The 12518-nt window shown below is 49.9% G+C and overlaps 5 protein-coding genes; 3 read left to right on the forward strand and 2 right to left on the reverse strand.

Annotated features, from left to right (window-relative positions):
* Positions 1-665: 665 nt before the first annotated feature.
* On the forward strand, positions 666-3170 carry RCC_03908 (uncharacterized protein; the record flags this gene model as incomplete). XM_023769192.1 has 2 exons in its annotated part: positions 666-759; positions 814-3170. 2 exons carry the CDS (start codon positions 666-668, stop codon positions 3168-3170), a joined length of 2451 nt encoding a protein of 816 aa, XP_023624960.1.
* Positions 3171-5194: 2024 nt separating this feature from the next.
* RCC_03909 (related to alpha-amylase A precursor) lies at positions 5195-6953 on the forward strand (the record flags this gene model as incomplete). XM_023769193.1 has 6 exons in its annotated part: positions 5195-5380; positions 5448-5556; positions 5602-5696; positions 5743-6004; positions 6053-6346; positions 6403-6953. 6 exons carry the CDS (start codon positions 5195-5197, stop codon positions 6951-6953), a joined length of 1497 nt encoding a protein of 498 aa, XP_023624961.1.
* A 1518-nt stretch (positions 6954-8471) lies between these two features.
* On the forward strand, positions 8472-9269 carry RCC_03910 (uncharacterized protein; the record flags this gene model as incomplete). Its single annotated transcript, XM_023769194.1, has 1 exon — positions 8472-9269. One exon carries the CDS (start codon positions 8472-8474, stop codon positions 9267-9269), a length of 798 nt encoding a protein of 265 aa, XP_023624962.1.
* Positions 9270-9388: 119 nt separating this feature from the next.
* Positions 9389-10492, reverse strand: RCC_03911 (related to alcohol dehydrogenase; the record flags this gene model as incomplete). The annotated part of the gene is made up of 1 exon (XM_023769195.1): positions 9389-10492. The coding sequence occupies one exon, from the start codon at positions 10490-10492 to the stop codon at positions 9389-9391; it is 1104 nt and encodes a 367-aa protein (XP_023624963.1).
* Positions 10493-11221: 729 nt separating this feature from the next.
* Positions 11222-11841, reverse strand: RCC_03912 (uncharacterized protein; the record flags this gene model as incomplete). XM_023769196.1 has 2 exons in its annotated part: positions 11222-11670; positions 11754-11841. The coding sequence occupies 2 exons, from the start codon at positions 11839-11841 to the stop codon at positions 11222-11224; spliced, it is 537 nt and encodes a 178-aa protein (XP_023624964.1).
* Between the last annotated feature and the right edge of the window lie 677 nt (positions 11842-12518).

The raw sequence follows: 12518 nt of genomic DNA on the forward strand, positions 1-12518 counted from the left end.
GGATCTCCCGGGAAGAAGAATACCATCTATGTCTTGCTCAGCCCAGTCTGAGAAAGTGCTTTGATCAGGCTGTGTTGTTCGCTACCCTGCAGATGTTGTCTTGGCAGCCTTGCAGTATAAGCCAACTCAAGATATGACTGGTCGGAAAGCGAGGAGGCGTCTAAAGTGCATCGCTCATGCGACTCCCACACCGGTCAGCTGATAGCACACTTACTGAAATGGGCAGTGCACTGCCTCCGCCCTCGATAACAGACACTGTCTGATAGAGGATTTGGGAGGCCGCCTGTTTGCGTGTCCCTCTCATGTGGAAAGGGTGCCTGGCGGAGAATAACATCTCACCTACAGTTCCCTTCGTGCGATTACCAAACCACTGGTGCTTTAGTCGTTACACCTCGACATTGCTCCGTCTTTGCGGTGTTTCCTTTGGTACAACATACGACTCATCTATTGGGACACAAACCGGCTCCGGGCTTTGCACAGCCTGGTGTTCTCTGGTGCAAATACAAAATTCGAATAGATAGCGGACTGGGGGAAGTCGGAAGGGCTGGTGAATACTGAGCTCAGCCTTCCCACAGCGGCCGTGTTACTCTGATCCTGGGATACAAGCGCAGCCCTCAAGCAAGGGAGCTCCCAACGTACAGGACGACACCAATTTACGATCAACAATGGCGCTCAACTTCGGCGCCAGTGATGTTCTCGCTGGCATCAAGCTAGCAGTCAAGATATACGAGTTTGGGTTCGTGGAGGAGAATGCAGCAGGTGTGTATTGCAATGGATCACATATCCACCAAATGCTAACTTAAGTGTACACAGATGTTCGATACAGGAACTTTCGTAACGACATTCTCAATTTCAGATACCTCTTAGATCGCCTAGAAACGGCACTCGACAACGCCAGCCAGCGATACCAAAAGCGTGGTCCGATCCTTGGAACGCAAGTCTACGACCCATTATCGACTGAATTAGAGACTGAAAGGAAAGCTATCGTGKGCAATTTCCTCACTACCTTGCAGCAGTGCGATCAGCTTCTTGAGAAGAACAAGCAATTTCGGCAGCGGTCCAGCAGTGTCGTGGAGAATATTGTATTCCATTTACAGCAGCARGAGGCACCAATGGAGGATTTGCGAAAGCGCCTTCACTTTCACTCTGAAAAGATTCGATTTGTCTTGGACCGACTTTCCATCAATCTACTCACCGACATTGATGAGAAGGTAGACGATATACTCGCCATCACCGAGAAGAATCTCTTCATCACAGAGGAGATTCAACTGGAGTTGAATCGACTACGCACCTTGTTGTTCGGATACATTGCCGGCAACAGCCTTCCTACACTCACAGATTCCGAAGAGCGTCACGACGTGAGCGATAGCATCGCACGGAGACTCGGAGAGCATCTTAAGATCAACATGCCTGCAGATATGGAATCAAGAATCACTCTGCCACAATGGTTCGACAGTTTACTGATGCACTTTGAGCAAAGCAACGAGTCTACTTCTGATCAGACCCCTGAAAAGTACCTGGTATTCCTGAAAACTCGCTGGCTACTACAGAGACTTCAGCAGAGCGAGTGTTTTCGAAGAGCTCGTCCAGGTGCCTATTACAAGCGTGCAGTCAATCGTATCCAGCAAGCCATCACTGCGAAGATCCGAAATCCTGGCGACTTGATCCCCTATGAAGATGCCATCCTGTTGGATCTATCAGATTCCCACTTCCACATATGGCCCCTTCCGATATCGACAGAGACAGTCAAGTACAGCCAACCGCATCCGCTCATGGTGCGCGCAAACGAAGAGCGCATAACACACATCGAACTAGCCTTGCAGGGTCAAACCGACGCAGACTCGGTGACCATTTTCAAGAGCTCCGAAGAGACATTTCGCATCGTGCTACAAACATCACTGGCTTCCACTCCGGGTGATAGGGTGGTTATACCACAGACAGTACACGCGCAAGAAGATAAATTGATACCCCGATGGGCATTCACCACCCTTCGAGAGCCGAGCTTGGAGATTGCCATTTTCTCGCGTGGCGAGGAGACGCTCTACAACTTCAGCTCCTTCAWGGATCTATGCACTTTCCAAGCAGCTTTGATGGGGTATGAGGTCTCTCATAGCGAACACAACATGATTTGTTCCTTCAGCAAAGACGTTGAACTCAGGGAACTTGTCTCGGGACATTGTCAACTCTGGCAAGAACCTGTCATCCTCGCGGAATCAACCCAAAGCGAAGGATCAACTTCAGGAACATCTCTATCTCGCCACGATAGTCTGACTCTATCAATGGCGCCCAAAAGCACCATCACCCAAACTCAAGATGGCTGGGAAGGAGACAGTATCAAGCTCCCATCAATCACATTCTTCTCCCAAACAGCCGATCGCAAACGCTTCGCCGCCGTGTCCGCGGCATTAAGTCCAGATATCAGCATCGACTTTACGAAATGCAAATGCCATCGAAACTTCAACCACTGTTCAAGATTAGTTCTCACAAGTCGAAAACGAAGCAGATTTCCAATCCGAATCCTATTCTCTGGGACCGACAGAACAGGCCAACCAGATCCCAATAGTTTCGACATTTTCCCCCTGAGAGCTACAAGTCCCACAGATAATGCCCGTAAAGTCTTGGTGAGAGATACGGAATTCTTTCAACTTGCTTTCGAGACGTTATCGGCGAAACAACGTTTTTTGGATGAATTGCGATTGCGGTTCATGGTTCGAGATCGACAAATCCAGAACCGAGCGGAATTCGAACGGGGAATGCTTTATAGACAAAATCGTCCTATACGCAGCAGTGCGAGAAGTCCCACGCTCAAAAACGCTTCGCTCTCTGCTGGACCGTCTTCAATATATACTACGAACACGCGCAGTAGAAGGGAGAGTAGTATCGCTGGGACCATCGCCACGGTACCTACTTCGCTTGGGGAATTCGATTTCGAGGCGGGGTCTTCGCGAGATAGTGGCTGCTGGAATGAATTTGGGGTGGGAGGTCAATCTTCTTCACTGCCTGTGGGATCTGGACGGGGACTTGTGGCTTTGAGGGAGGATAGTGTACGGGATGGGCATAGAGGGGGTACGACTAGAGCTGTGTCTACGTTTGATCATTCGGAGGTTGAGGTTGAGACGGCGAGGAGTAGGGTTTCGAAGTGGAAGACGTCTATCTTTCGGCAATTGTAGGCTTGTATAGAAGACTGGGCGGTGATATCATATCAGTTGATACTCTCACGAACACTCTCAACTTCCAGTATATGTAAGCGATGGAAAAGCCTTTCGCTGACCATCAAGGACTACTGTGCAGATCGAGTCGCTTTCCCGAGATGAGTACCGCGCTCTCAATTGATTCAGCAGTTGACGGGACTTCATTGAAGGGACAGGGACTCCCTGTATTTATCTCGGTGTAAACGACGCAGAAAGAGTACTGCATGTGGTAGCAACTTTACATCGCCACCACCCCAACCCTAACCCTGCGCAAGAAATACAACCGTCGTGGTTACATCCTTCCTTCACACCGACATACAGCAGCATCGGCGATTCTCTCGAGGTCGCAAGGCCAACATCTGCGACAGAGCATACCCCCAAGACCGCTCTCCGCTCCAAGTGAGGGTGCTGTGCGTGTCAAGAGTACTGTCAGCCGACGACTCTGACCACCCACTGCCATCGAATCACAATGTTTGCCAGTTTGCTCGAGTAAAAGGCAATGACTTTTGCCATCTATTCCGTCATGGGCCGAGAAACAAATGATCCCAGGAGGTACCTACCATGCCGGAGACGTGGGGAGAGGCGATTTTGACGGTGGTGATGATGCGCGCCCGCCGTAAGAGGTGCCAACACTTCCAAGCACATCCCTGTGGCGATCTCTCTCCATCTCGCATCGACCTCCGCACTTGTTTGCACTTCATCTGTCCACGCGACATGAGTTTTTTTTTTTTTTTGTTCACGAGACGTCTGTGTTCCCTCCCTCGGGACATGGTCTGCTTTGGCTGGCATCGGCTGAAGTCTTGCGTAGTGCAGGTGTAACAATAAGGCGGTGTTGATTTTATTGTGTAGCGACCTTATCGAGGAATGAATGACTGCGAAATCCTACAGTACACGCCCGAGACAAAACATGTTCGAGATGTTGGCGTTGGTCAGTTCATTAATCCAAGAGAGGTGAGCGAGACAGGAGTCAGTAGTAGCGCCGGACTGATCTTGCCATCCAAGACGAAGAATGCATTGTTTGATGATTCGATTCGATGCGATGGTGCCCAACACCTTCCACACATAGTTCGGTTCACTGGAATGTAACCCTGGCCTTGCTGAATGCTGAAAGCTGTCGACTCGGATAAAGTTGAAGGAGCGGGCGTGCGTTAGTCCAGCTGTCCGGGGGGGGAGTCGCAATGAGAAGCCCTTGGCTTGGCTAGGAACCATTCCGCAGCACAATGATGAGATTCCATCCTTTGACCACCAAAACACCAATGGGCGGATTTAAACTCCTTCCACACTGACTGACGAAATGGCTCATCAGGTCGCAGGACATGCACATGGAGTCCAAAGCTTGGGGTCCTCCTGCACTCCCGAAACCAGGTCAAAGGCAACTGAACTGGGAGCAGCACCACATGCACCACGGATCCGACGGATGTTAGGTAGGTAATAAATAAGGTAACATGGGATCTGCGCCGCGCTCGAGCATCTCGAACCTAAGTTACATCTGGCTGCACTCCCGAACATGTCTAATGTCTATGGAGACGATGACTTGCTACACCCGGAGGAAGTAAAAGCCACACTCCGACAATTCTGCCGGGGCGTGTCGATCATTTGCAAAGAAAGCTTGACATGTCCTGGTATGCTGTCTCGATTGTGCTGACGTTTGCGGTTCCGCCTACATGATCCGAGTCACCAGGGATGGAAAGTAACGAGCGCCATCCGAAGATAGCGATGTACAATTGGCAGACCGTGCGTGCATGCTCAGGAGTCCTTCGGCCGGGCATGTTCGGTTATTGGATCAGAAATGTCCCCAAGCAACCCTCTTCTCGCTCTCTCTCATGTGCCATGCAGTGGTATGCCGCTAATTCCCACGCTATTGGTGGGAGAATTTGTTGGAGAACTGCATCTGGATGGCCCACCGAGGACAAAGCTAGATCTTGACATATAAGAATCCCCACCATCACCCTCCGTATTGCTGGGAGAAAGACATCTACATTCCACAGATTCCCTCATTCGTCATGGCGCGACTTTCCAGCTTTGTGTACATATTTCTCTCGCTTTGGAGCCTCGGGAACTGTCTCAACTCGGCGGGATGGAGATCCCAGTCCATTTATCAGGTCTTGACCGATCGGTTCGCCAGGACGGACGGCTCGACTTCAGGCTGCAGCAATCTCAGTGATTACTGTGGCGGAACGTGGAGAGGTGTATGTAGGAATGCATATACACGTGGGATGTACTGTAGCTGACTGTTGTGTATTGTTCTTCGTATAGCTCATCAACAAGTTGGACTACATTCAGGGCATGGGATTTACTGCCGTCTGGATCTCGCCTGTTGTGAAGAACCCTATCGGCCTCACATCCAATGGAAACAGTTACCACGGTTGGTTGTGCACATGTTCTCACTAGATTCTTCTAACGTATGCAGGTTACTGGGCCCAAGATGCATACGCAGTGAACCCCAAATTTGGCACCTCCGACGACCTTAAGAGTCTTTCTGCAGCGTTGCACCAGCGAGGAATGGTATGACACCCAATTATCGGTTGGAATCAACTGCTGACTTGACCAGTACCTGATGGTTGATGTTGTGCCGAATCACATGGGATCGCTCAGCACTAAAGCCAACATCGACTACGGTGGACTACATCCTTTCAACAACAAGCGTTTCTACCACGACTCGTGTTCAATCGACTACAACAATGCCGACAGCATCAAATACTGCTGGGTTTCCAACAACGACGTTGCTCCGCTTCCCGACTTGAGGACCGAGGATCAAGAGGTCCAGCAGATGTGGAACACCTGGATATCACAGCTCGTGTCCAACTACTCCAGTAAGCTATCCGGTCCTTCCACTCGAAACAATGCTAACATATTCGCAGTCGATGGACTTCGTATTGACACAGCCCAACAAGTCAACCAAGGCTTCTGGCCTGGATTCCAGTCCGCTGCTGGTGGTATCCACACTCTCGGAGAGGTGTTCAATGGCAACCCCGATGTCATGTGCCCTTACCAGAATTCCCTATACGGACTGTTGAATTACGGCACCTATTACTGGATTACACAGGCTTTCCAGAGTGCTAGTGGTAGTATCGCCAATCTGGCCAACGGGATCAATCAAATGAAGCAAACTTGCAAGGACACCACGCTCCTTGGCAGCTTCATCGAGAACCATGGTACGTGGATTGGATTATCCATCAACTTCACCAGCATTTGCTAACTCTCAACATAGACAACCCACGCTTCCCCAGCAAGACATCCGACCAATCTCAGATCAAGAACGCCATCGCATTTACCATCTTACAAGATGGCATTCCCATCATATACCAAGGTCAAGAACACAAGTTCTCCGGAACCGACACTCCAGGCAACCGTGAAGCACTCTGGACCAGCAACTACAACAAAAACAGCGACCTATACCTGCACATCCAGAAACTCAACAAAATCCGCTCTTGGGCGATCCGACAAGATAGCAACTACGCAGGCGGTTACAAAGCCTACCCAATCTACAGCGACGGCCAAAATATCATCATGCGAAAGGGTTTCGGCGGTAAACAGATTGTCAGCGTATATACCAATAAAGGCGCCAATGGATCCGGAACCCTCACCATCCAAGCTTCTAATTCGGGTTTCACGGCTAATCAACAAGTCACTGAAATTATTACTTGCTCTGCGAAGACGGCGGATGGGAATGGAAATTTGGTGGTTTCTTACTCGCAGGGGTTACCTTCGGTTCTTTATCCTACTGCTGCTTTGGCTGGTAGTGGAATTTGCGGCAAGTAGTAAGATGTTATTTGGATGGGTTTTGCGACATGCATGCACATATTACGATTCTTACGGCCGTTTGATGTCTGCTTTGCCAGTGCAGTGCAGGCGGGCAATATCCCTTCGCTTTTTATACTTTAGGTATACAGCACTGCTTAAAACGACCTTTTTTCCCATTCACCAATACCGCTCTCGCGTGTACAGTTTGTGGCGATGTTCCAAGTCGACGTCACGATACGATATAGTAGACGGAAGAGTCGTACGAATCAAGTCAACGTGGACCATGCCGGAGAGTGCTAGAATGCTATCTTTCATCGTCAAATGACTTCCAAATCAGAGAAATAAAAATTTCTATCGCGAAAGAAGGATTGTCTAGGGAAAAGAGTTGTTGTTCACATACTCGATTAGACGTGAGGAATCGGTTGATTTTGAGAGTTTTGAGGAGAGTATGTAGAAGGGACGTTTTTCTCAAGGTGAGGTGGATGGGGATAAAAGGCGATTTGCTGGGAGGGGGAGGGAGGAAGTARGTCGTGGTCGTTGTGGGCTTTTGGTGCTGGTTGTGAGAGTTCTTAGGAGGCTGTGTTGATTATTTCTCTGTGATGGTTGCGTGGATTGTGTTTATTTGGGCTGCGGTTTGTGTTGTTGCTGCTAAGGGTAGGAAGGTGGGAGGGAAGTAGTAGAGTTGGTGAGAATTTCCTCTTGATGATGGAGAAGTGGGTGGATGATGATGTAGATATATCAGACTCCAGCATCTTGTCCATTTCTAGCGACCACAAATGGCCATGATATGGGAGTAGCCTCCAACTCGTATGTCAGCCTTACGGATCTTGTTGGTCCACAGGTTGAAGAAAAGATGTGACAAGGAAGGAAATGACGGAAAGCCCGACACGATGACGTGTATGGTCGAGAAATCATCGGGCAATTGCTTCACGGGGACCAGTCCGTCCTTGGTGAGATACGAAAGGGCTGATGATGAGAACGAGGGGCTCCCTCCTACACACACTTCTTTCTGTTCTGCATTGTGGGGCGTTTCAAGTTTGGTCAGGCTTTTGTGTCATCAGAGAAAATGCACATGTAAACAAACGCCGGATTAGCCGTGAGACCACCTCATTAGGCTCTCAACCGCTTTTCCAGAGTTCCCACTCGCCGGTCGCGCGGTAAGAGAGCGAAGCATGGGAAGCAATTATAAGCGTGGTTAAACAGAGGACGAGGAGGAAGATTACCAGCGCGCCGTGGGAAGGTCGCCGATCAATGAAGTCGCCGACTCGGACTGGGGACCCATCCCTGCCAGAAGACGAGAACACTTACGCACGTCGCCGGTCTATATTCTATTGCTACTCCACCGTTACACGTAAACGTACAAGGGCTGACGTTACCACTGGACTCGAAAAATCACGAGCCGTCTCGTCTTTTCAGTCTCGCGGTCCCGGATCCTTCTCTTCACATCGAGACTGACGTCTGTGAACAACGACATCCAAGTTGATATTCGAATTACGACGCGCTCTCCAGGACGGGACTCTGCCATTGACGGCCAACATGAGCCATTCAAAAGACGCCGCGAGCCCGCAGGCGCCGCTGGAAGCCAATGTTCACACCATGTTCGAGAGATCAACAGGCACATATCAATGGCTCGTGGCATGTCCCATAACCAAGGAAGCCGTAGTCATTGACCCAGTACTCGATGGCAGGCCACCCTCAAATCAAATTGGCATTGCAACCACAGCGGCGGATAAGATCCTGGATCTCGTGATGAACTACCGCTACACCGTCATGCGAATACTCGAAACTCACTCTCATGGAATGCCAACTTCAGCATGGTATCTTCGCGGCCAACTACAACAGCTCACCGGACACATGCCTCGAATATGTACCGGCAAGTCCCTCTCAGGAGTCCACAGGATGTTTCAAAGGCAATATCGCATACAAAATGCCTTTCAATCCGCCCCTTTCGACTCCGGCTTCCAGGATAATGAAGTATTCGAAATCGGACAACTCAAATGTCAAGTCTTGCTTGTTTCAAAACCATTGGAGACGGAGAAGTTTTGCTTTGTGATTGGTCGACATGTTTTCAGTGGTACTGTCGAGGGAGCAGCTGTGGAGCCCGCGTCGAGGCGATTGAGTGTGTTGCATGATGGTCATTACTTTCATCCGCATGGCTCGAGACCGGGTACCGCTGCAGCATTGACGGACGTTGATTCCAGACCTGTCAGCTCGCAAACGGAATTGAGCACGTGGGAGCACAGTCCGACAGAATTGAGGAGGGCGAGCGTGGAGCCGAAGAGAGTTCAAACTCCTAGCAGGCCGCATAGTCAAATCTACGAGATGGGTGTATAAGAACGGATGTAAGATGAAATGGCATGTATGATAGTTTGGCGAGTTCATAATAGTGTGTGAGGCGGCTGAAGGCTGACCTCTTTGATCGTACAGTACTTACTTACTCACTTGGWCGACATCTAAAACTTGGCTCCAATCTTCTTCTCCTGCTCCAACTGCTCATTATCCACGACAATGACAGCCTTGCCCTGGATCTTACCTCCATGCACCATATCCACCAACTCCTCAATCTTATCCAAGCCATAGAAAGGGTTCGTCTTGACAGTGACGCCATGCTTTGCGATAGCATCCAGCATATCCTTGGATTCCTCCGCCGAACAAATCAAAGAGCCCACAATCCGAATATCCCTAAAGATCAATTCCGCAAACGGAACAGAAACATTATCCGGCTGGGCAATCTGCACCATCCTCCCATGCATCTTGGTCACAGCACAAGCCGTCGCAGCAGCAGTCTCATGGTCCGACAAACAAACGGTAGCATCCGCTCCTTGCCCGCCAGTAACTTCCTGCACGGCCCTAACAACCTCCTTCTTCCCCTTCCTCGCATCAGCGACAACATCAGCACCATATTGCTTCGTCAAAGCAAGTCCCTCATCCCGAGCATCAATTCCAATAACCTTCAACCCCAACGCCTTGGCGAACTGCACTCCCAAATGTCCCAATCCCCCTCCACTCCCCACAAAACAAATCCATTCTCCAGCTTTGAGTTCCGTCTGCATCACACTCCTCCACACCGTCCTTCCCGCACACGCCAGGGGAGCCGCACTCATTAAACTGACTTTATCCGGTAACTTCGTCGAAGACCTCGAATCACACTTGACATACTCTGCAAAACAGCCATGTGTCTGAACACCAATATGTCCACTTTTCAACTTCATACAATATTGTCTTTGATGCTCCGGTCCTAAACAATCGGGACATGCACCACAGGGATGCAATGGGAGACCACACATGACTCGATCGCCGGGAGTGAAATTCTGAACTTCAGATCCTATGGCTACGATTGTTCCGGAGCCTTCGTGGGAGGCTGTGCAGGGGAGTAAGGTGGCGAATTTTCCTGCTAAGACCATGCTGTCTGTGTGGCAGTTTGAGGCTACGGCGACTTTTACTAGGAGGTCTGTTGGTGAGAGGTCTGAGGGGACGGGGATGGYGTTTAGTTGGTAGGGTGCGTTGTATTCTACTACTTGGATGGCTTTCATTTCTTTGGGGATGGAGGGCGTCATGTTGAAGATTGTTGATGTTGTGTGTGAGTGGTTGATTGATTGATTGATTGGCTAGGAGAGTTTTCCTAATTGGTGTTGTTGTTGAGTGAATGTTTGTGATGGAGCGACACCTTGATGGAAAGCTAGGTGGGATGCTTGTTTTTATTGCCGTTCTGTAGAGCGGCTTTGCGGGAGCACAAGGTAGCTTTGTCGGTCGCGTCCAATTGCCAATGGAGATGGGAGCTCTTCGAACGGTAGCGAACCCCACCTGGTTGGTCCAAGGTACCTAGTAGCAGTTGCCCCACGTTTGATGTCACACGGAGAGGACCTGAGGGGAAGCAAAAGAAGGGCCCTCCCGGAAGTGATCGAGCCGCCCTGCTAGAAGTGCTGCGTGGTACCTCTTGGATGTCATCTCGAAAGAGAGGTCTAACATCCAGCTTAAGAGTCCATGAAAGCGCATGCTGAATCTGGTTCATCGCCAAGCTTCGTCTTTGTCGTCCGTCCATGCCGCTGCGAGGAATCGCCTGGGAAGGTCCCCGACTGGCATGGATCCATTACATTACCGCCCTTCGAGTCGGAGGCCTGAAGCAGATTGCTCACTGTTGGAAGATAATAACAGCCACTTCGAGCCGATTTCATCATCGAAGGACCGTTGCTCGTACAGAAAGAAAGCAGCGACAAATTGCAAGACTCGCCGAGTCATCAATCATGCTGTGCCCTTCAGTATGATCTGCCTTGCCAAGTACTCACTCAACTCACTCCAAACCACTCACCATCAGACTCCTCTCCAATACTTTCCAACGGAAAATCGCCCTCTTTAACCTTCCAGATCCCTCTCCGACTCCTCCCCCGCCCACCTTTCCCCTCTGTAGCTTCATCCTCGAAAAGTTCCAAATACCCCCTCTTCCCTCTCCCAAACGTAAAGATTCTATAATCTGCATTCCCAAATTTCCTCTTCGTTATCGCCGTTCTTAAAAACCCGGCATGGCTCACTACGATAATGACTTTTTCGGGCCGTTCATAAAGTGCTTTCAAACAAGCCTCCCCACGAGCTTTATTCGCAAGCGCACTGAATGCGTAGGGTGATCCGACGGATTTATCCGAATATGCTGGGTCGACGCATGAAAAGTCTAGACTGGGAAAGAGAGAGGCTGTTTTGTAGATTGGAAGTCCCGTGTCGCATTTCTCATTGGAGTTTTCTGGCAGAGTCGTTTGTTAGCTCCATTCGTGGATTGTCTGGGTAGGATTTGGATCGGCGAGATTATTATTATTATTGACGGACCTTGCCACATGGGATCTACGGCAACCGGCACACCACTTTCCACCAACCATTTCAGACTTATGAGGGTTGTTTGCAGGGTTCGACGCATGGGACTTGTGATGATGAGTTCTGTTCGCGAGGCGAGGGCGGTACGTTGGAGATGGTGTTGGAGGTGTTGACATTGTTCGATTCCGGCGTCTGTGAGTTCGGGATCGAGGAGTTTCCAGTTTTGTATATCAACAGAACAAAGTCAGTCTTTGGGTTCTTCTTAGAAGAGGTTGTTGATCGCATCGCGAGACTTATTGGTAGCATTGTGTAGAGCCTCAGCGTGTCGGACTAGGATCAGTGTTGGAGGCATTTCTTTCTTGGCTTGTGGAGGAGGAGGAGGAGGAGGAGGGTAGGGATCAATAAAAACGTGAGAGGGGCAGGCAGCATGAGATCAGATGTACACTTTCCAAAACAGACTCTCGGATGTCAGTGGAAGGGGGGGGCGTCAAAGCTATCTATGCACGCATGTGAAGKACGGGCAAAGGAAATAAGCAGGATCCGGTGCGTTCCTTGTGAGGTTTATTTAATAAGAAACCAACAAGAACGCGTCGCACGTCACTCAACCACATTACAACTCACTCCCACACAGGCCCGAATCATAATGACTCGTCAGTGCGCATGTATTGTGACGGGCAGGTTTGGGTGGAGGACAGGACAGGACAGGGTAAGGGCTTGCAATTTTTGGGATGGGAAATCTTGATTGTTGTTGTGTGACACGCCCACGCTTCAGAATAATCT

The sequence above is a fragment of the Ramularia collo-cygni genome (assembly GCF_900074925.1).
Source record: "Ramularia collo-cygni strain URUG2 genome assembly, contig: RCC_scaffold05, whole genome shotgun sequence".
Taxonomy (NCBI): domain Eukaryota; kingdom Fungi; phylum Ascomycota; class Dothideomycetes; order Mycosphaerellales; family Mycosphaerellaceae; genus Ramularia; species Ramularia collo-cygni.